The following is a 25,226-nucleotide window of genomic DNA, read 5'->3' on the forward strand; positions in this document are numbered from 1 at the left end:
TGATATTTAAAAACAGACAAATAATTAAAAGATTTGATGTATAAAATTAATGTACAGAGCTTTGTAATACAAAAATTTTTCACAAGAAATACGGCACTTGAACTGGCAATAGTGTATTGACATAAAATTTAACAAAGCAGAAAAATTGAATTACTACACAATTTACCAAAAGACCGTATTTGTGTCAAGATACACTGTTGATCCAAATCATTATACTCACTTCCGTAGGAGGAGTGTTTGCTACCCAGCGGCATTGTGGCTATGTCACGTAGTAATGAAACTATACAACCAGAAATGAGTGGTTACCATTCTAGTGACAGCATGTGAAAAAATGGCATAAATAACTTTACCAAAGAGCAGATGGTTTTGCCTGGTGCTGGGTAAGTGCATCTCAGAAGCAGCGAATGTGGTTGGCTGTGCAGATGCTTCTATCGTGAGCCTCTATGGAACATTGTTGAAGGATGGTGAAACCACAAGTTGACAAAAGTTGTAGGATGCCCATGCAATATCTAGAACAACCAGATCAGAACCTAGCTGCTCTGTAAAGTGGGATGGATGGCAATCTGTGGAGACAGGAGAAAATGCTTGAGCAGGCTCGAGAGTTTCAAGCTATTAAGCAGACACTGTTGAACATGAGGCCCCAAGTTATATATCAGCTTTGTATTCCCATGTTGATCTAACAATGTTGTCAGTTACAATAGCAATACAAATAGGATAATTGAGATTGGACTGCATACCTACAAGGAATTAATGAGTCCATACCATAGAGATGCACTGTTGTATTGCAGTCTGTAGGTCAATCAAAATGCTACTAGGCAGATGATTATAATTTTTCCCTTATCTCTGCATACTTGCCACAATCAGTTATTTCCTAATGGATGCATATTATTGATCACACAAATAGCATTACTATTAAGGACGCATACCTCCATAATATGTTCGCATAATCAAGAGATTTCTATATCTTTGTCCATTCTTGAGATAAATATCCTAAATTATGAATGTGTAGTAAACACATTTCTGCTGTCGCCTGGGTAGTGGATACAGCTTCATGAAGATTGAAATGGCACTTTCTTTCAAATAATTAGCAGCATACTGGTACATTCTCCTGAAGAATATGGGGTCCTGACAACTGCACAGAAATTCTTCCTTAAACGAGTAAAAGATATATGTCAATGCACAAATTTCAGGTAGCCCGATCATTAAAGCATGGAGCATTTGCAACAAAAAATCACAATTGTGCGCTTCATATGTTGTATTTAGTATCTAACTTCTTAGAATGTGAAGCTGCGGAAATGGATTTGTCATATTTTTTGTGAACAATTTTCGTAAAACACGTGTGGTCTGCTATGAATATGTGTAGGTCTACAGACCTCAACAATACTTTGAGTGGTCTCTATGTAGTGTGTATTAATTTGTGTTTCCTGTGACTGCCCCAATGAGTAAAAGATTTTCCACAAATACTACATTTGTAGGGTCTCTTACCACTGTGTGTTAACTTGTGGGCCTTGAGATTACCCAATACATTAAATAGTTTACCACAAGTATCACATTTGTGAGGTCTCTCTCCTGTGTGTATTAATTCATGTTTCTTGAGATTGCCCGACTGAGTAAATGATTTTCCACACACATCGCATTTGTGTGGTCTCTGTCCAGTGTGTATTAAAATGTGGGTTTTGAGATTGCCCAACTGAGTAAATGATTTTCCACAGACATCGCATTTGTGAGGTCTCTGTCCAGTGTGTATTAATTCATGTTTCTTGAGATTGCCCCAATGAGTAAAAGATTTTCCACAAATACTACATTTGTAGGGTCTCTTTCCACTGTGTATTAACTTGTGGGCCTTGAGATTGCTCAATACATGAAATAATTTACCACAAGTATCACATTTGTGGGGTCTCTCTCCTGTGTGTATTAGTTCATGTTTCTTGAGACTGCCCCTTTGAGAAAACGATTTTGCACACACCTCGCATTTGTGTGGTCTCTTTCCTGTGTGTATTAAAGTGTGGGTCTTGAGACTGTCCGACTGAGTAAATGATTTTCCACAGACATCGCATTTGTGTGGTCTCTTTCCTGTGTGTATTAAACTGTGAGCCTTGAGATGGCCCGACTGAGTAAATGATTTTCCACAGACTTCGCATTTGTGTGGTCTCTGTCCAGTGTGTATTAATTCATGTTTCTTGAGATTGCCCCTTTCAGTAAAAGCTTTTCCACAAACATCGCATACATGGGGTCTCTCTCCAGTGTGTATTAAACTATGAATCTTAAGATTGCATAACAGAGTAAACATTTTACCACAAACATCACATTTGTGATGTCTCTTTGCACTTAGCACAGTGTGGACATGAACGTGGTCACTTGTACATAAAATTCCACACTCATTACATCTTTCGAGTTTCTCTTCAGCTTCTTTCACATTATGTGTATTACATATTTCATTAAAGGATTTTTTAAAAGCTTTCCTGGGTACCTTGTATGAAGGGGGCTCATCAGTCTGTTCCACAATTCCTTCTTGTACACACTCGAAGGAGATATTGTTTTCATGATAATCACTGCATTCAAGTTTCTCACTGTTGGTAGTACATAATGCTTGGTCACCCTCCCTCATTCTCAAATGTTCTTTCAAGTAGTCATCAGTGGGAAATACCTCACCACATGACTTACACACAAATGCAGGTGCCTGCACACCGTCAATGTGGATGAAAATATGCATTATGAGTCTGTATTTTGAAGGGAAGCTCTGTAGGCAGAAACTACAGTTAAACTTATGGAATTCCTTTTCCCTGATGCTACAACTTAATCTTGTGCCACATAAGCCGTCTTCTTGTGAAGTCTGTACTTTGGTACAGTTGTGAGACACAATGAAATCTGTTGACTTCTCTGCATGTATCTCCAGCTTGTCATTGACTACTCCTTGATGTAATGTTTCTTGATATGGAATGTCACAGCTGTCACCAGCACTTTGAATGAAACTGAGGAAGGAGGAAAGACTTGTGAAATGTTGATTTACACAATACAAAATATTTCACCATCCACAAAATCAGGGCTTATAAATCAAAAGATAAAAATGTATGGCCATCACAGATAACTTATTCAGTAAATGTAAGCGAGTTAAAATTGTCATGACATTCTATCAGAATGATAGAATTTTCCTAATATGGAACATTTTTATAAAGCAAATGATCACAGGAAATTGAATAACACCCAGTCTCATTCAGTGCTGACTGGGTCCCTTATTCACTAGTAGATTCTATTATTAAAAATCTTGCACTATTTTTAAAATACTGTTCTACAATCTGTTACACCAAATTATTACATTTATTAGAAATAATATCCTCTAGCTTTTGACATAAAAATATCCACCAAAAGATAAAGGGAAACAAGAAATAAGAGTAATCTATGATTTTAAAATAAAAACCAATCACTCTCTCCATATTGGATTTTTCTGTGTTTTGGAGGACACTTTAGGCTTTGGGTAAAAATTCTTAAAACCACCAATGATCAATTTATTTCTGAAAGCAATAAAGCATGGCATTTTATTTGACTCCAAATTAATCACCAACTACCACCAACATCACATTTCTTATTGGCTAGGTGGTATGGCCATCAACCATGTGGACAACACCTGTACATACATAAGAAGTAATGTCAGGTCAATAAATGAAGGAACACATACATAAATTTCCACACTGGTGAACAAATGTGAATGACACACACAAATTATTACAACATTACATATGTATTGTTAGCAGCACGGCTTACGTGTAGCCCTTTCTAATTGACATACTGTCTGGCAGGGAGGATGCCAATAAAGTTACAGCCTCCCATTCAAAATTATCTTTACAACTACTCAATATCTGGTCCCCTGGAGTTCCAAAACATCCTTGACTGAATCAAACAAACGTATCAATGGTGACATCAGCACGAATCATGTACAGCAAATCCTACCATAGTCTTCAGAGAGCAAGTAATTGCAGTAGGTGCATGGTCCATCCGTGTGATATCTGGGTCCAATCATTCCACCTGCAGCTACCCCATTCCATCACAATGAAAACGGACATCTTTGAGCTTCCCAATGAGGTCGTTTGAGTGTGGATATGGCTGTGGGTGGGTAGGAGCATGCACATACTTCTGTGCTATTATTCTATCCTGATTGCTGCTTTCGACTATTTTGCTTTTTGATGGATATATGGTTTCAAGTAACCAATGACAGTGAGAAATTACAGTTTGCTTTCATCAAAAACTGAAACTTTGCTGGAGAAGATGGCTGTGCAAAGAAACATACTAAGAAATATTTCAGTCTTCAGTTCGGTCATACAGGTTAGCCTTAAAAGCTCTGAACAAAATGATCATGATCTCAATTGTGCTGCAGATTGTTGATTGCTGATTTCTCAGATATACTGCAGATCACATAGTTGTGGTAAGGTTAGGACATGAGTTTGTTTCAATGCTACAAAACCTGTCATCTGCCACAGTCATAGGTCACTTAAAATCAGCTGTGTTTGTGTGTTGCCAATAACCAAGCAATGTAGCTGCCAGTGGATTTAGCAATATTGCAGTGGCAAGTGACACACATCAGCTATGAAGTAGTTTTAATCAGACTACAGTAGAAGTTATTTTCTATGTGATTAATAAAAACCTTTGCAGTTAATCACTACATTGCGTAGAACAGTTATACACTGTGTCAATAATGACATACACCGGAAAACTTTCTTTAAGAGAACCTCTCAGTAAAATGGGCTTCTGTCTAAAATCTCCAGACACTAAGTTAATGTAGAATATTATATCCCACTGACTACAGTACTGTACGCTGATTTTTTTTAAAAGAACCACCTTTTTGGTATGCCCTATGTAGGTATATTACTTACACAGTTGCTTCCACATAGGCCATATTATAAGAGTAGATGCCTGGTGTGCCCATTATCAAAGTGGCTGGAAACACCTCCCACTTTCAAAGCTTACAGATGACATAGATGGCAGGCACTGCCTTTGCCCAAACACTCCTATCAACACATATACAAGGAGGACACAGCCCCAATTACACACTGTTCCATCATATTATCTGATTAGGGAAAGGCAGCGTATTCCAGCCATTCACATTCTCAGGATGGAGCAATATCCTTCAAATGTACACTGGATGTGAGTGCCCAGTTTCTTGGATTCTACAGACCATGTATGGCACATGCTGATAGAATTTTTGTTGTCAGTTGGCTTACTGTTGGTGAGGGCCACCTTACAGTAATTATTGTGCAATGTATCATTTTCTCCTGGGTTCAGCAGAAGAGGCACGATTGCTTTCTCACATAAAGCTGAAATTTTCCTACTAGTTCAGCTGTTATGTAGCACTACTTGAAAATAATAAGTCATATCTGGGTTTCTTGTGGCATTACATCAACACTGTCTGAGCTACTGCCTTTTCTCCCCTCTGGTGTTTAGGTTTGTTCCTGCCTGATACAGGATTTTTATGGGTTATCACAACAATAATAAATCCTCCTCATTGTTACTAACATTTTTGTTGACCCAGATGACAAAAGAAACGATGTAGACAGCTGTTCTGTGCTAAATATTCACTGTAGATGAACAACATTGGAACTATCTCCAAGCTTTGCAGATGGTGAATACTGTGGGTTGACACTTACTTCCACAACAGGACAAGTGCACCAACAGTGTGGTGAATCTACCTTGCAATAATCATAGTCTGGCAAGATGTAAGCATTTTTGAGTATCAGCAGATGGTATAACAATCCTCTGTTTGCTCTATGTGGTACCCACCTCAGTGACCTCCTTTTGACATGCTTATGTGTGTAGGTTACAATTATAATTAAGCAGGATTAGAGATTAGTTGTGAGAAAACAAATAACTGTACTCTAGTAAATTCTAGCACTTGTATTTAGAACACACAGCTCATCTCACTACCCACCAGGAGATGCTGGCATTACACCTGCATATTACTTACATTAATATCTCCTACAAATGAAATGGCTGGCAAAATTTTAGGATAATATTAGCAATGCTTCTTGCAAAGAGAATCTTGGCAAATCAAAACAAAATCTATTGTTATCATTGAGTAACTCCCCTAAGAATTCATACAGCTAGTGTCTGATCTCAGTCCTCACTTAGCCTCACACACACCAAAAACACAGGTTGTCCATTCAGCAATCCTTACCCACAGTGGCAACCAGTCAGATACTGTGCCCTGACAGCATGGGAGTATTGCACATTTACAGAGTGACTCACGTGAAATACTGTGACTGTCTACAAATAAAAAGTTTCATTTACTTCACATGTGCTATCGAACTATGAATGTTCCATTGCAGTATAGAAATAATTAAATCAATGATAAGCTTTTGTGTCATTACTACAATTGATTAGGGAGATGACAATTTTAGGGTTTTCACTGTAGAACTTGGTGGTTCCAACACAAAACCATCAATGTTTGCATCTAGGGGCTGAGTCCACTTGTGATTCATGGGATAGGGTATTTGTACCTGATGCTCTGGAAGCATCAAGTCTCATTATTTTGACAGTCGTTATTTCATTTATGTTTTTTCTCCAATGAGTATGGTGGTGGATTTAGGTTTCAAGTATTTTCTATCTTGTTCTGTTGCGATAGAGTAGAACATCAAGTAACACCCCCATCAGCTGCCACAACCCCAAAGTCGCCATCAAATGTGTTCTTGAAGACTTTGCTAGTAAAAGTTCCAACACTGAATATACCAAGATGTCTCATTGGAACAACCTTCCCATAACAAAAGTGAGTGACACGCAGGTATCCTAGTCTATTGCTGGACAGTCATGGTTCAAGTTGGTACAACTGTTGCAACACATGTTCCTGATTCATATGCAGCTTTCTGGTATTTATCATGTAGTTCTTGCCCCTTAAATGACAGTACAACAAAGCTTGTGATATTTGGGACTTATGGCATTATCTCAAAGCTGATTACATGAGCAGTTACACATACTGTTAACCTTTATGAACTTGAGTTTAATATTATATCTTTTAACTGCAGCTTACCATTTTAGTTATTCATAATTTTCCTCAAGTATGTGTTGCCTCATTTCTACCAGCCAGTCCTAATTCCTGTTTAACTTCCAAACAATAACGTATGCTAACCAATAACTTACTAAAGAATGTAGTGAGAATATATGATATTAAGTGTACAATTAAAAAGTCTATCAGCATCTCCATGGAACAATGTCATGATTTCCTAATTTTGTGACTTTTTGGTAATAGCTAAATTATTTCACATGTTTCAGTTGTGTGGCACCCACTTACCATATGAAACATTTATCTTGGCAAAGTGAAGTGACATGCATGCCTTAACAAAACAGACAGACACACAAAGTACATAAAACTGCAATGGAAGGATATCTAGGGAGGGTCCACACACTAACATTTGGTTAATGAAGATGGATGGCAAGTCTTTCTAGTAATAAAGGTACCAGCCACCCCCATACCATATGCTAGCTTGCAGAGTATCTATGTAGATGTAAATGCAGAATGGTTTGGGTGATTATACAATTTGGTCTTGTACCATTAGCCAACATGACCTTGCTATGTTAGTACTGCGAACAGCTAAAAGCAAGGGGAACTACACCTGTTATAACCACATGCTGCTCTGCTGTATAGTTTAATGATCATGACATCCAATTGGGTAAAATATTCCAGCAGCAATATAGCCTCCCAATAAGACCTCTGGGAGGGGGCTACACTCGTGGATATCATCAGGTGAAAGAAACAATATCGCTACAAGTCAGAGTGTGGAATGTGAAGTCCCTTGATTGATTCGATGAGTCAGATAACATGAAATGAGAAATGGATAAGTTGAAGTTTGATATGGTGGGAATTAGTGTGGTGCATGGGAGGAAGAAGAACATTTCTGGTCAGGTGAATACGGAAAAAAGAAGAGTAATGCACCAGTAGAAGTTATTATAAATAAGAATATAGAAATGTAGGTAAACTATAATGAACAGTATTGTTGATCAGTTTCATAGCCAAGACAGATAAAAGGCAAAACTATCCACAACTGTACAGGCACATATAATTACTAGCTCTGTCAATGATAAAGAACTTAAAATAATGTATCAGCTTGTACCCAGATAAAATTTTGAAGTGGTGCAAGGATTGACAGCTAGCTTCAAACATTACGACTAAAAATAGTGTATTTCACAAAAAGGAGAAACATAGTATCCTATCACTACTCTCATATATTCTTGAGTGTAGCAATATGAGGAGATACCAAATGGAATCATCACATTGGTTCAATTGTAGGTACAGCAGTCGGTCCATTGCTACGATACCAGAGAATCCATTGCTAGGATACCACAGAAATCCAATGCTTTCAAAACAACTGTGTGACTCACCTCAGAACATTGCTGAAGGGTGTGTGATGCTTATCATATAGGCCTAACCAGAGATATTAATCTCTTATTTCACAGTGCTTCGCAAGGAACAGGTTTAAATCTAGACACAGCAGTCACACTCATCTGTGAGCATTTACTAGGTGAAAAATGGTAAATGTTCACCATGGATATACACAGTAAATGCAGAATTGAATTTTTTCCTAAAAATGATTTTGCAACCTCATCAATCCAGCCTTTTTACACAACAGGTCAAGTGGCTACTACAGTTCAAACACCAAAAAGGCATAGCTACAATTTGGGATGAGAACATCTTGTGACAGGAAAAAAGAGCTTTACTGAGCACAAAGGAAGATCTGATTGTGCACTACAGACAGTATAGCAGAATATTTCACTATCACAGTTTGTCTTCTGAAGTAGGTAGAGCTCTCTCTACCTTGCACAAGTAATTAAGTCCAAGGAGTTATTCATCTCTTGCTCTTACTTCCAGTCAGTATTGTGGTGGTTTACCGAATAAGAATACTAGGAAAATTATTAACACAAAGTTTAACTGTCCATCCACACTGTGCCCCTTATATACCTACTGATAACATTTGTCATGTAATTTTCCTCTAAATCTGCGATGACAATAGTTTCCCCCAATGATCTAAGCACAACTGATCAATATTCATTTTACTGTCATGGTCAGATAAATCACTATCAGTTTTGCTCCAAAATCAACCAAATTTGCAATGTTTGACTAAGTCCTTCTGGGGAATTGTACTGTGTTATATTTCCCATATTCAGACATAGAGGATTCTAGGTGTCCTTGGTTAGTAGCTTCACACATGTCACAAAAAATGAGTCACCAGTTAAGTCTTCATGGCCTTAATAAAGCTGACTACAGCTGCTTTATGAAATTTAAGAACAAGATGGTGGCCTGTAAACTGTGAATACAACAAGCTTGTTTCCCAATCCACATTACTGACACAGTAATCAAAGAGTTGTGCACTCCAACATTCATTAATCTGAAGGGGCTGAAACTTGACTCCAGGTTTTGGATATATAACCACTCACCCTTTCCTCTTACTTGTTCTACAGGGTAGGACATTAGCCTGTACCCATCACATTGAATTTGTTTGACTTCCATGTCATTTTCAATTACAATAGTTAGCACTATACAGCTGCTGACACCTCACCTACTCTTCTGTATAAAAGAAGTACACTCTTATTAAAGAACAGACACACAAACCAGCTGTTTTATAGAATGTGTTAATAACATAACTGCTTTGTAATATTTTTACTTATGAATAATAATGAACCATCTTGTATATTTCAAACATCATGCTTAACATGAATTCACTTAAGATGATCACTTCGTTAACACCAGCAGAATATCAGTACTGGCAGTGATGTGCATGATATTATACAATGTTTTACTGGTTAACAAATTTCAGTCAGCATGAATTACAAACTGTGTTTTAGTCTGTAGCATCATTACATGTTTCATTAAACCTGAATTGTCTATGTTTTTCTTTTTTCCTAATGTTTCCCTAGCTGACCTTTGTGCATAACATTGCTCAACAATCACCATCAACAGGGAAAACAATTGTGACACAAACAGCGTGAAAAACTAGATTCCATCAACAAGTGCAATTCCATGGTGAGATGAGCTTTCATATTCTTTAAATAGAGCCAGTAGTAGTAACATTGTGTTCCAAGAAGTGAAAGGGTCGTCATGCAGTAGGAAGCACAAAACATAGATAAGCAAGTGAAACTAAAAATTCTGCAGGAAGCAGAATATGGTGTATTGAAAAACAGCACAATTGGAAGAAGGTTTAGACTCAGCAAATCTACATTATCTACACAACTTAAATGAAATATTCTTAATTCTGCTGCTCTGTGTTCCAGGCACATGCTGAAGTGACTTCACAGTGTTATATATATAAACCTTTTACTTTTACAATACTTCAGCTATATGTGCACCTCCGATGTGCCTATAAGTGGAAATATAATTGAGTGAACAACAAATGAGACTGCAGAAAATTTAGACATTCAAAACAGACTTCAATTGTTTTGTTTGTTGGCTGTGTAAGTTCCAAAATAGAGGCCTAACTTCATGCTCAGTGATAGGCAATGAAATGAATAAAGTTTATGAAGAAGGGGGCAAGCATTGGTTGCATGAATTTGACCAAGTGAGAGAAAAGTTTGCTGTATCTTATGCCAGCAATGTGGACAAAACTAGTATTTATTTACAACTTCTGCCAAGTCAAACCCACAAAACAAAAGGTGACATGTGGCATCGTGGGGCCAACAGTAAACAACATTCTTAGGTGATCAGTAAATCTGAGAAACAGATATGTTTTAAGAACATAAAATTAATGCTTCACCTTGCATCTACTCATTATTGGAAAGCTTGGATTGACAGTTAATCATAAATGGCTTTTTTGTTCTGTTTGTGCAGTTATTGCAAACCACTGCTATAAATGCGGCTGGTGTACCTTCTAATATTTGAAAGCGTCTTTTTAATCTTCTGCAATAACACAATACTAGATATAGTAGTGTTTTCTCTGATAACATGCATAATGTTGCTGTAGTCAGTATGTACTGTATGTATATACTGCAAATGGTTAATATACACAAAAAATAGAACTCCAAAAACAGAACTTTTTAAAAATAACTTATGGTATTTTGGTCCCTAGGGGTTATTGTTTGTTTTCCTTTCACATGGAGTAACTAAAAATTTATACTGCTCAAAAAAATTCTGCAGTGAATAATAAAAACGTACCTTAAACTATGAGATGCTTTTCTTATTGAGGCTGCCACCTGAAATAGTACAAAGAATTACTGGTGATTTAAAACTGATGAAATAGTAAATAAATGAAATTGTATTAACACCCACTAACATCTTAATGTTCCAAACAAATACTTGGAAATAGTTTATCAAAAGAGACACTACATAAATGTAGCAGTTATTGAAGAAAATTATAGGTAAAAATTAACACTTCATTTCAGCACTTTGTTTTTAGCTGTGTAAGTAACAATAGAAACATTGATTTATTTGAAAACAAATTTCCTACTTGATACTTCAAAATTAAATGCCTGAAATACCTTTCACCTCTCGGGCACATACAGTTAGGCAAAGTACCAGAGAAAAATGTAAAAAATCGTCCGATTTTTATTGATGAAACTGGCAAAGGAAATAACTGAAGAAGTATCTATCTGAACTGCTATTAAATGTATTTTTTTTCACAACTGCAGCATTCAATATTATGCCATTCTTTTGAGATAGCTCACTGCATGGAACATCAAAGTCGTTAAATGTCCCATCAGTTTCATCCACAGAGAAAATTCGGAAGTACAGCTTGACATGAAAGCTATAGGAACTATTACATAAAGTGGTTTTATTTTACAGGCATATAAATGACAAAGAATTGTGTAGTACCATAAATAGGAAATAAACAACATGGTCAACATGAGGACAGTGTTCTCTACAAATGAAAGAATGTGCTTTCATACATTTCACAGCAGGGGAGGGATTAATACAACTGCAGATAAATTCAGGTGGCCAATTATAAACAGACAGTATACAATGAATAAATATGAAGAAGCAATCAGAATGTGGACAGCTACAATAACACTAAAACAAGTTTGTTACTGAAGCCTAGCAGAAAACCTTTAACATAAATGATAATCCAGAAATTCAGTCAGCAAACCCGAAGATGATTACCTAATGAGAAACGTGTCAGATTAAACAAACTATTTCACAATAACAAGAAAGACTGAGTCATCTCTCATCTCTCCAGTAAGTTGAATTAAGGTAACTATATTAATTAATTGATTGATTTTAAAAAAATAACTGCATTGAAAATGAGTTATAACAAAGATGAGGATATAATGTATTGTTAATTGGAAAAAGAAACCATTTCTTGGTGGTGGTCATGACTTGTTATTCAAATAATGTAATTTAATGAAGCAACACTTTCATGTTATTAATGAGGAATATAATCAGTACAGCAAGGAACTTCACAACACGTGAAATTTTGACATAAATAGAAATAACAGAAGGTTTCGAGATAGATGCAAAGGAAACTATCCAGAGAAAAAAATCATTTTTCACCAGGATGGAGCATCACCACACTGGCACCTGCAAGAAAGAGCACTTCTTAACAATAAGCTGCCTTATTGATGTATCGGCCATAAGGGGCATACACATCTCACATTCACCTGCCGACCTTGACTTTTGTCTGATCTCTCTGTATGTCATTTTTTTGTCGGGGTTTGCGGAAGGCTCCATCTATTTGCCTTGCCATGCAGTAACTTAAGGTTCACTAAATACAAAAAAATAACTTTGAACACAAGAACTGCAAATGTGTTTCAGTAAGTATGGGACAAGTCTATTGCCTCAATGTTTGTTGTGTGTCCAGTTGAAGGAGTAGTGAACTTTTGTCAAAAGTGAATGAAAACACTGAACTTAAACCAAATTGTGAAAAGTACCCCATTACACATGCATGCATATAGAAGATGTACTCATGATAAATTGAATGGTTCTTCTGCAAATAAAAGCTTTATAGCTATACATCTGAACATAAAGTTATCCTACATTTGTATCTTTAATCGTGTCCAGGATATAACCTTTTTGGAACCTACACACGATCTGATTACACAGCTATCACTTCCCTTTCAGTAAAATAGGGTACTCTTACTGTTTTCTTGTGCTGAATTTATTTCTTCATTTTTTAAATTTCATTCATAAATTTAATTTCTCTTTCGGTGTGAAATCATACTGTAGCCTATATCCTGGTCAGAGAAAGGCTGGGAAGGTTAGATAGTTATTTATTTATTCATTCATTCATTCATTCACTCATTCTTGAATCTACACATTGTATTCAACAAATCATTGTCTAGAGTGTTGCAGAATGTGACACATAGCATATTAAAAAGCAGAAGCTGCTACTGCAGATTACTTCTGTGAAGTCTAATGACAATCAGATACCTATGACTATTGCTAATCGCCTCACACTGATAATTATGGTAGATGTTTCCAGATTACATTATTATCATTATTACTATTTCATACATTAACTTTTAAGAGATAGTGTCTAAATTTAAATTTTTTTTTCCTATTCCTACATCCTTCCCAATTTCTTTACATACACAAAGTGGATACTTTTGATCAAACACCCCCAAAAACATCGGTTTTTCATATGAGGTGCATTGTGCTGTTATCTACTTCCAGGTACTCCATATCAGTGAACTCAGTAGTCATCAGACCTCATGAGAGAGTAGAATGGGGCACTCTGCAGAACCCACAGACTTCGAACTTGGTCAGGTGATTGGGTATCACTTATTTCATATGTCTGTATGCCAGATTTCCACACTCCTAAACGTACTTCGGTCCACTGTTTCCGACGTGATAGTGAAATGGAAACATGGAGGGACACATACAGCACACAAGAGTACAGGCTGTTCTCGTTTGTTGACTTACAGAAACTGCTGACAGTTGGAGGGGGCCGTAATGTGTAACAGGCAGACATCTATACAGACCATCACACAGGAATTCCAGACTTCATCATTATTCACTGCAGGTATTATGATTGTTAGGTGGGAGGTGAGAAAACCTGTATTTCACCGTCGAGCACCTGCTCATAAGCCACACATGACGCAGGTAAATTCCAAACGATGCCTCGCCTGGTGTAAGGAGTGAAACCATTGCACAATTGAACAGTGGAAAATTGTTCTGTGGAATGAAGAATCACAGTACACGATGTGGGGACCTAATGGCAGGATGTGGGTATGGCAAATACCTGGTGAACATCATCTGCCAGTGTGTGTGGTGCCAAAACTAAAATTCGGAGGTGATTCTGGTGTTATGGTGTCAATGTTTCTCATGGAGGGAGTTTGCACCCCTTGTTGTTTTGTGTGGCGCTATCACAGCACGTGCCTACATTGATGTTTTAAGCACCTTCTTGCTTCCCACTGTTGAAAACCAATCTGGGGATGGCAATTGCAGCTGTCAACACAATTGAGCACCCGTTCATAATGCACGGCCAATGGCGGAGTGGTTACACGACAATAACATCCCTGTAATGGACTGGCCTGCACAGAGACCTGGCCTGAATCCTTTAGAATACCTCTGGGATGTTTTGGAATGCTGACTTCGTGCCAGGCATCACCGACTGACATCGATACCTCTCCTCAGTGCAACACCTGTTAAGAATCGGTTGCCATTCCGCAAGAAACATTCCAGCATCTGATTGAACGTATGGTTGCGAGAATGAAACCTGTCACCATGGATAAGGATGGGCCAACACTACATTCAATTCCAGCATTACTGATGGAGGGCGCCACGAATTTTTAATCCGTTTTTCAGGCAGCTGTCTGGATACCTTTGATCACATAGTGTATGTCCTCTGTCGTCTCTCTTGTGGTCTTCCAAATATTTATATCCATTTCCGTTTTCCATGTGTTGCTGTTTAAGTATGTTTCATGGTCTTTCTTGACTCTTTTTCGATTTATTATGTTATCTTGTGAGAGTCCAACTTCTTCTGTACCTATGACCAATTTTGAATTGCTTTTGCTAGTGCTTGCTGCCTCAAAGATCTGCCTTGTGAGCCTGTCGACGGTCATCCTGTGATGCATCCACAGAATTATCACTTTTTATCTAAATCTGTCTCTTATTGTTTCTGTCTGTCTATAAATCTCTCTGAAGGGACTCCATATCCAAATTCGTTCACAGAAAACTGGTCCAAATATTTTCCTGAGAATTTTTCTTTCCTGCTTCTCAATCAGTCATTTTTGTTTGACCATGAATCAAAGTACTTTCCGCAGCAAAGAGTTATTGCAGTAGTAGTTCTAAAATATATTTTTGTTATAATGACTCCATATCAGCTGACAAGCTTTTGAGCCAGAAACTCCTGAAGTTAGGTTTGACAATAAGCGAGGATCTCACTTTTGAAAGACTGAAGAATTTGAACAGTGTGATCCCACGACTTCAGCTGCAAAACATGTGGACAAACAATGGCAGGATAATGGTGAAGAACTAAAATAGGAATGATCAGTCTGCAATGCAGATCAACTGGAGTGTTTGGACTTTAGATGCTAAAAAATTTGTCAACTCTTATTGCCCTAATTTTGTGTGTACTTTCAGGTCTTTATTTTGCAAAGAAACAATTTGTTTTACTAATATTATATTTGAAACAGTTTCCCCTCTTATATTTATCTGTTTGTCTAGGATTATTTTTAGTACTAATTTTCTGCTCAATTCTCATACCTCCAATACCAATACTATTCATTAATTCACTATTACTTCAATATGCTCACAAGGCTCTGATTCAGATGATAATTTACAGTCTTATTTCTGCTTTAATAAGTTATCATATTTCTGTGGTTACTCATCATTAGGACCAATAATAAGACAGCAGTCTGTCATTCCATTTTTCTTACTTTCAGTGTTGTTGTGCACAGATTATTCTAGCTCTGTTCAGGAACTTTCTCTTCCTGTCTTCAGTTGACCATTCACTGATCAGTGCAAATCATGGTGGCCTTGGCCACAAAACCTCCCTCCTCCTGGAGATATCTCCCACTTTCACTTCAGAGAACGTTGCTCCCCTACCATAATGCACTCTGGTATGCTTTGTTCTCAGAACTTCACTGGCCTAAAGTATCTAGTATCTTCATGAGCCGTGTAGCTAAATGCACTAAACTTCATACTGCACATGCAAATGTTAGATCTCTGCCACCTCATCATAACAAAGTCTGTCACATATTTCAAGTCACGTACCTACATCTGATACTTCCATCAGAGATGTGGCTCCAACCAAGTATGTTCACAAGTTCTGTAAATTGGGAAGACTACATCTTTTTAAGACACAACAGATGTAACTGACAACTGGGTGGAGTAGGGGCATACACATGCTCTGATTTATCATATAATATACTTACACACATCCAAGAATCATGAAGATAAAGAAGAGGAATATGTTCATAGAGATTACATCCATTAACAGAAAGTCACCAATGTGTAACCTCTACAAACGTCCTGAAGTACCCAGGTTTGGCTCCTTTTAACTTGCTCTTTGATCTGACATGGGAGCATATAATTAAGCTCCACCCAGATCTTCCTCTTTTCTCAAAATTCTTACAAGGTGAAGGCTTCTTAAATTTCCTTTCCATGGAACTCACTATAGCAGAAACCTATCTTGTACATTTATAAATCCTTTTTATACCTGCCACTATTATTGTTGTCATTACTACTGTTACCACCACCACATTAGTGGCAACAACTGTAATACTGTCATTATTAACTTTATTAGTTCATAGTCAGTATTACTTACATTGCCACTTCAGACACTCATATCATTTCAATACTATTTGTCATATTAAAATTGTTGTTTCTTAGGTAACTATGGTGTATGTGGGAAACCCTGGTCCAATGCAAAAGAGAACCTGATGGCCCTTGTCAGAATAGGATAAATAAATAAATATGTCTTGGTGATTGGATGATCTCTCCTGGATATTTAATGTATGTATCTTGTGACACTTCCTCATACCAAGTTATAATGGAGAGACTATCTATAGGTTTCCTGTCCATTACTGAGTTTTCTCACAGATGATTTGTAGACTAGTTTTCTTTGACATTTTGTTAAGCTTCTCCAGGACAAGTTTGGCTTCTATACAGTATCTTAGAATAGTGAGTGTCTACAAAAGCCATACACCTCACGTTAATTCACTGCTCTTTTTTAATTTCGATTTGGATTCCCTTATCTCCTTCCCCTATGTCTTCATAACTTTTTCAGAATTATTTTTAATTGGAGTGGATCGTGGATCTCTGGCTGCACACTGTCGTGCATTTCAAATGCTTCTGAAATTTCTCCAATCAGTTCAATGTCTAGTGTTGTACCCATTTATGTCTATTGGGTAACTGCAACTGTTTTCCTGTCAATTTTGAATTCCTCTGACATACTGAATCAAGTCTTTTTCTGTCAAATCATAAGCCTTTCTGACACTTGGCATAAGCTGCCACAGTATTTACACATCGTCATTTCTGCAAAATTGACTTTGGCTCCCGTATCTGTTCTCTACACGATTGAGTTTGCAAAATCGTGCCTTATACTCTCCTATTAATTGGCCTACTTGTTCATCCAGTTGCCTTCACAGGGCTTTTTAAGGAATTTTGGACGTAACTGGATGCATTGAAATTCCATGTAATTATTAAGACTGGTTTTATCTAATTTTTATTAACAGGATCAGTTAATGCACATTTCCACTCTTCAGTAATTTTTTCACTTTTACAAATGTTTAACATAATTCTGCCAGTTGTTTGTGTGAGATTACTGTTGCTCAGTATCCATATCTCCATACTACTTCTATGAGTTTCTGTCTTCTGCACATGACTTGTTATTTTGCAAAGTACTGATTTCCTTCAGTTCCTCAACAGATGATTTTTAATCAGAATCGTTTTGCTTCCAGAACTCATTGTTCTTTCAGAGGCACACAGCCGAGAACTGAGCGAAAGTAATAGACAAAAATTGTAATTTTTATGTTGGTTTCAAGTGACCCAGTTTACACTTTTTTATAGCCTTGAACATTCATTTGTATACTTTTAAGAATTCCTGCCATTTTCTGGGGTTTGTTACCATTTAAATTTTCCAATGCTTTTTCCCTCGCATCTACTAGACCCTGACCATAGGCTATGTTCCACTACCTGTGTTATCTCTTCCTTTGTGGTTAGCATAATCTGGTTTTCAGTATGTCTGCAAGTTTCTTACAATTCATGGCATATGAATGAATAATTTGTTGAAAAATGGATTAATGGTGAGTGATTTATTCATGTGTGTTTCTTTCCTGACAGGTTGAAATCTAGTGTTTATATGCAAGAGACGTTGAAATGACTAAAAAATTCCTCTCTTGTTCTTACACTGAGAATTTTTGTATCCTTACCGGTTATAACAACAGGGTCTATCTGAAACTCACGTAAAGCAAAGTTCTGAAAATTCTATTTTTGTAGCTTCTTCGCAGGTTTAAATTTTGTGGTAGTGATTTTGATCTCATTTTCCCAGCTTTATCTCACCATTTTCATATATTCTCTTTTGAACTCCGGTTTTCCAAAATTTTTTTGTTGGAACATATGCATGCTTGACAATGTGACATCCCACCAGTCAGACATTGAAGCAATTCAGTGGCATGCTTCTAGATTTGCTACTATTAGCTTTGATTAGCACACATATGTTATGGATATGGTTCAGATACTCAAACAGGAATCTTTGGAGGGCTGATGACATTCTTTTTGAGTCAATGTTGAGAAAATTTAGGGAACTGGCATTTGAGGCATACTGCAGATGTGAATGTTGATCAGTGTGCATTGTAAAGGAAACATAATGAAAGTTTGTGTGTCTGATTCGTACACTAATATTTGCCTATAATATAATGCATCAAACTTTGTGCATCCTCCATAACTGTCAGAGATAGACAGCTTTATTTTTCTGTTTACTGTTTTTTCATCTAGTATCTTTGTTACTTCTGAAATCATCTGTTTGTGTATACTGAAACAGGAAACTATTAATAGGATTTAGTGATTGTAATATTCTAGAAGTCAGAGTTTAGATGTGTATCAATAAATTGTGAGTTTTGACGTATCAATGGGAGGGGATCAATTATGTAAGTTTGCTGTTGGGTAGTATACAGTCATGGATGGCGAACTTGTAAACATAGACAAATACTTTTTCCTGGTGCACTGTGGATTGTAAAGACAGTGGACGAAATTGAATTATGCATTCCAGATTAATTTTCCCCACAATAGCACGAAGGCAGCAACATGGAAATGATGCAGAGGCACGTTTACTTATGGAAGATTTTACGAAGCACAATGTCAACAATTGCGTGAATAGTCCAAGGTGTCGATCTACCTCTTATTGTGAACTGACATAATGTGGGAAAATATCAGAGCAGTGACAGTAAAGGAACACATTTGCTAAATGAATTGATTTCAATATTTAACACATCCTCCAAAGTGAATACCATATGCAAAAACCACTATGCCTGTGCCCCATAGAAAATTATTATCACACCATGCATATACAACAGAATGAAGCCTAACAAACAAATGCTTAATTTGGCAAGAGAAAATGTGATGCAGGAACCAGTTATGCCACATTCACTCTTTTTTATATACCATATGCAGTGTCCCTAGTATGATAATTTTTTTCCTTGACTGGTATGCTTGCATAATCACCAGACATCAATGTGCCTGAGGGTCCTTTACAGACACCACAAAGACAAGAGAAATTAGGGCTTGTATGGAGGCAACAGACAGTTGCCTTTCCCTCGCTCTGCTTGTAAGTGGGAAAGGGAAGGAAATGACTAACAGTGGTGGAACATACCCACCGCCATGCACCGTACAGTGTCTTGCATAGTAATTCTTTGGTTTAGGTTTTTCAGTACTGTACCTTATATTCCCAATATTAGTTATGTCTTATTCCTGTGAGCAGTTTATGAATCTAACCATCCACTCTCTCTTACACAAAGTGGACAAAATTAATACCACAACATTTTATTTTACTGGATTAAATTTTATGCTTCATACAAGCAGACCTTATCAAAGCTCTAAGTTGCGCCAAGAAGATAATTTATTTGGATCTGCTATGACTTCTACGGTGAGGTAATACATGGATTTATCTGCATAGGTTCTAGAGTTTTTCTGTGACTGACAAATCTATAAGTAATTCAACATGTACGATTGAGGTAGCCATACTGTAACTATTCTAAGATCAATGTAGCAAGGGTGATCTATCACATACAAATAGTATCACACTTCATACCTTTGGCACCTTTGAAAATTTTTGCTTCAAACTGACAAATATCAATGATTCACTGAAAAGATGAATCATGTGCAATGTATTCTTCTGCAATCCATGCATCATAAGCTACTGAAAGGAAGAATATTTTTCAAATGATCTGCACTCTTGTGGTTTAAACTTATACAAAATGTTTAACCTCCAGAAGGGTCACTGAAAATATGGTTAAAAACATTATTCAAATTCTGTTCAGATTATATTCAGAACAATAATCAAATAACAGTTACTAATCCACATCAAGTGGAATAGCACAACAGTAGTGTAAAATTATTAATTCCATTTATCTCAAGAAAAGTCATAACATGTGCCTGTCTCACAGTAATGCATTCCTTACATTAAGCAATTACACAAATACATTTTTACCACCCTACATGCAATAAATCCGAGATGCAAATGCTGACAGTATTCTCAGTTTTACATACCTCCAAATTTAGTTCAGGATCCTCCTTGATAAAATCATTTGGATGAGAGAGTCCTAAGTTATGTTCAAGACACTGAAAGAAAGAAAAAACTCTCAGTTAAAAATGCTTATACCCTTCTGTACTTATGACATGGCTCTCAATACTTTTTTTTATAAATATGATACAAGTTTTCAGAGATTTGTATCATGTATACACGAAACATTTTAAAAAATATATTTTAATGAGCAGCTATTCTGCCAACATGCATCTCCATAATTTTACACTGTGCCATACTGCACTAATTTAACACATAATCAGTCATTACATAGCGCACGACACGGTGCTTACTGGGCCCTATCCTTCCTTTGGTAACCTGACAGTTTGCCCGTAGCAAGAAGAAGAGGGAGTGTGCTTACTCCCTGTGCATTAACATGGTAGGATTGGAAAGGCAGCAAGCCCGAGAACTACAATGAAATGAATACCCCTAGCTCCATACAGGCATTGATGTAAGTCAACGGTGACAGCTGAAAATATGTGCCCCGATCAGGACTTGAACCTAGGATATCCTGCATACATGGCAGATGCTCTATCCATTTGTGCCACCAAGGGCACAGATGATAGTGTGACTGCAGGGACTTATCTCTGGCATGCCTACCACGAGACCCACATTCCCAACCTAATGTCCCGCACTATATTCATAGTGCCCCTATCCACTATACTCATTAGTCGGCTTTTTGCCAATTCCCGTAAGAGTTCGGGCACTGTTTTGCATCCACATAGAAGAAGAAGTTAGCCCCTTTGGACATGTCTGAAAGAACAGGTACCATCTTCATATAACCAAGAACTACGAGTAGCACTGTCACTTGAGACTCAAGCTGACATGTAATCGGGTGGCATTTATTGCTTCTGCCTCAACTTATTTTGAGAGTTTGTTTACGGACTTGTGAGTGAATGGTTAAGAGTTGAAGGCTGTGATTATAAAGAGGTGTTGAGAGTTAGAAGAAAACGAACAAAACATGTCCACGTTTTTCGATCCAGTGAACCGATGTGGCTGAAGAGAAACTAAAGGTAAATATTTTGTAGTTCTCTAAAATTTTCAAAATGGTTGACAGCAATTCCTGGGAAAGACAATCTGACTCCGAGTTGTTTTGTGTGTGATTTACATTTCAGTGAGGAACAACAAATGTTTATCGTCAGTAAATAAGTTGAAATTGTAAGACAAGGGCGGTCTTTTAAAACCAGAGCGGCTCAGTGGTTCCTCGTGTATTTCCCAGTATACTGAAATATCTGTCGAAAATATTACACAAAAGAAAATCATCCGTCAAGCACTCGCTAAAGGGAAACTGTGGAAGGAAGACAGTAAACAAGTTGCAGTTTCAATGTCTGCCAGTGGTGCTTCTGCTAAAGGAAAATGTAGGGTGCAGATCAGTACTGAACGGAGTAGTAATCACATGAAAACAATGTTGATGTGACAGGAACTGGAAATTGTCTGATTACGAGATAAATTAAGGGCAGCAAATGCCAAAATCAATCTCTTGCAGAACCAAGTCTCAGATGAAAACCATAAGATGGCTCAGTCGAATGTTCTACATCATTGTACACTCAGTAAAAAACAGAATCATATTTGCCACTATGTTAAAGAAATGCCAATTTAAAAACAGCAAGAGAATGCCCTATGTGATGTGACAATGAATTTACTCTGGATAGCATGCCCCTGAAAATTAGAAGCTCAAAGGATATAGACATGGTTTGAGGCACGCATTGTTGCAACAACCTTCGGAAACATCTCCAAAAGTAAATAATCTCAAATGCTCATGTGAAATTAACCAAGAGGCTGTAGAACAATTAAGAATTATTTTCGAAAACGACAAAATGAAAACAAAGACATGCTGATTTTTGATGAAGTAAAGTACAAGAAAAGCTACATTTCAATAATACTTTGCTGAAAGTTTGTTTCGTCAATTTAGGGGTATATACTTCAGACATTTGTAGTAATAACTTTGCCTATCAACGCTCTGGTGTTCCTATCTGTTGCTCTGATGCATAATCGTATTCACCCTATTTTAGTGTACTCAAGTCACAATGCCACTCCCAGTGATGTCTAGCATACACTGATTCAAGTAATTATCCAGCTAGATCAAGCCAGAATGACACTTGCTGCATTCACTTCTTATGGCGCAGTACACAACTGAATAAAGAGGTCCAGCAGTGTGTAGGAATTACTGGCATAAAAACTAAACTTCCTTGCTCAATATCAAATGCAGTTGACAAGACCGGAAGAATGTGGGCATTTTCGTACGCTATTCGTGTCATAAATTGAATAAGAAGTGGTTGATGTGATAAGAGTACTGTACTTTTTAACGATGGCATCATGAACTACAATCATCGACCAGATAGTTCTCCAGAATCAACAGGATCGTTCATTAGATAAATAACTTAGTGGACACACTTATTCTCTTGGTGATGCTTTGCACAAAACGCTCAGGCTCACAAACAGTTAATGAAATGGGAAGGCATTCTAGCAAATACAGTAAAAGCTTTTGTTCTGAAAGAACACACTGGCGCTAAGAGTAACCACTAATAGTACCTTCGGAATACCTAAATACTTATGGAAAAGAGGTTGCATTCCTCTCCCAACAGTATCTACGTCTCCGAGTTGAAAATCGTCACCCATCAGTAGAACTACTTCTGCTCAGACAAGTTTCAATTTGCTTGCCAGATTTCTGTAGAACTTTCACTGTCTGTTGCAGAAACTGAACATAAACGTGAATTTTCGTTGACGTTTTACGTAAGACAAACACAGATATTAGCTGGATATTTGCAACAAAAGCACTAATACAGGGTTTTGGAACAGAAAACGTATTTGAAAAAACCCTCTGTATTCCACATAGTATCTAAGATCCACAATGTAAGTCAGTCTGCTGATTTTTCCACTGTAACTCATACTTCTGTGGGTCACAAGCAGGGGGGAGGGCGAGGCCCCGGACGGGTTGGGGGAGGGCGAGGCCCCGGACGGGTTGGGGGAGGGCCAGGCACCGGACGGGTTGGGGGAGGGCGAGGCCCCGGACGGGTTGGGGGAGGGCGAGGCCCCGGACGTGTTGGGGGAGGGCGAGGCCCCGCGAGGCCCCGGACGTGTTGGCGGAGGGCGAGGCCCCGGACGTGTTGGCGGAGGGCGAGGCCCCGGACGTGTTGGCGGAGGGCGAGGCCCCGGACGTGTTGGCGGAGGGCGAGGCCCCGGACGTGTTGGCGGAGGGCGAGGCCCCGGACGTGTTGGGGGAGGGCGAGGCCGGACGTGTTGGGGGAGGGGGAGGCCGGACGTGTTGGGGGAGGGGGAGGCCGGACGTGTTGGGGGAGGGGGAGGCCGGACGTGTTGGGGGAGGGGGAGGCCGGACGTGTTGGGGGAGGGGGAGGCCGGACGTGTTGGGGGAGGGGGAGGCCGGACGTGTTGGGGGAGGGGGAGGCCGGACGTGTTGGGGGAGGGGGAGGCCGGACGTGTTGGGGGAGGGGGAGGCCGGACGTGTTGGGGGAGGGGGAGGCCGGACGTGTTGGGGGAGGGGGAGGCCGGACGTGTTGGGGGAGGGGGAGGCCGGACGTGTTGGGGGAGGGGGAGGCCGGACGTGTTGGGGGAGGGGGAGGCCGGACGTGTTGGGGGAGGGGGAGGCCGGACGTGTTGGGGGAGGGGGAGGCCGGACGTGTTGGGGGAGGGGGAGGCCGGACGTGTTGGGGGAGGGGGAGGCCGGACGTGTTGGGGGAGGGGGAGGCCGGACGTGTTGGGGGAGGGGGAGGCCGGACGTGTTGGGGGAGGGGGAGGGCGGACGTGTTGGGGGAGGGGGAGGGCGGACGTGTTGGGGGAGGGGGAGGGCGGACGTGTTGGGGGAGGGGGAGGGCGGACGTGTTGGGGGAGGGGGAGGCCGGACGTGTTGGGGGAGGGGGAGGCCGGACGTGTTGGGGGAGGGGGAGGCCGGACGTGTTGGGGGAGGGGGAGGCCGGACGTGTTGGGGGAGGGGGAGGCCGGACGTGTTGGGGGAGGGGGAGGCCGGACGGGTTGGGGGAGGGGGAGGCCGGACGGGTTGGGGGAGGGGGAGGCCGGACGGGTTGGGGGAGGGGGAGGGCGGACGGGTTGGGGGAGGGGGAGGGCGGACGGGTTGGGGGAGGGGGAGGGCGGACGGGTTGGGGAGGGGGAGGGCGGACGGGTTGGGGGAGGGGGAGGGGGGAGGGGGAGTGCGGACGGGTTGGGGGAGGGGGAGGGCGGACGGGTTGGGGGAGGGGGAGGGCGGACGGGTTGGGGGAGGGGGAGGGCGGACGGGTTGGGGGAGGGGGAGGGCGGACGGGTTGGGGGAGGGGGAGGGCGGACGGGTTGGGGGAGGGGGAGGGCGGACGGGTTGGGGGAGGGGGAGGGCGGACGGGTTGGGGGAGGGGGAGGGCGGACGGGTTGGGGGAGGGGGAGGGCGGACGGGTTGGGGAGGGGGAGGGCGGACGGGTTGGGGAGGGGGAGGGCGGACGGGTTGGGGAGGGGGAGGGCAGACGGGTTGGGAGGGGGAGGGCGGACGGGTTGGGGAGGGGGAGGGCGGATGGGGAGGGGGAGGGCGGACGGGTTGGGGGAGGGGGAGGGTGGAGGTGGAGGGGAATG

At 39.8% G+C, this 25,226-nt stretch overlaps 1 protein-coding gene across 1 annotated transcript; it reads right to left on the minus strand.

Moving 5' to 3' along the window:
* Window positions 1-1,177: 1,177 nt before the first annotated feature.
* On the minus strand, window positions 1,178-20,644 carry LOC126213204 (zinc finger protein OZF-like). Its single transcript, XM_049940837.1, has 3 exons — window positions 20,618-20,644; window positions 11,129-11,166; window positions 1,178-2,972 (listed from the first exon to the last, which is right to left on the minus strand). The coding sequence occupies exon 3, from the start codon at window positions 2,711-2,713 to the stop codon at window positions 1,397-1,399; it is 1,317 nt and encodes a 438-aa protein (XP_049796794.1). The 5' UTR covers window positions 2,714-2,972; window positions 11,129-11,166; window positions 20,618-20,644; the 3' UTR covers window positions 1,178-1,396.
* Between the last annotated feature and the right edge of the window lie 4,582 nt (window positions 20,645-25,226).

This window comes from Schistocerca nitens, chromosome 11, assembly GCF_023898315.1.
Source record: "Schistocerca nitens isolate TAMUIC-IGC-003100 chromosome 11, iqSchNite1.1, whole genome shotgun sequence".
Taxonomy (NCBI): domain Eukaryota; kingdom Metazoa; phylum Arthropoda; class Insecta; order Orthoptera; family Acrididae; genus Schistocerca; species Schistocerca nitens.

Excerpts from the sequence above, each read along its gene's own strand:
- LOC126213204 (XM_049940837.1), bottom strand. The coding sequence starts at position 2,713 with ATGCATATTTTCATCCACATTGACGGTGTGCAGGCACCTGCATTTGTG.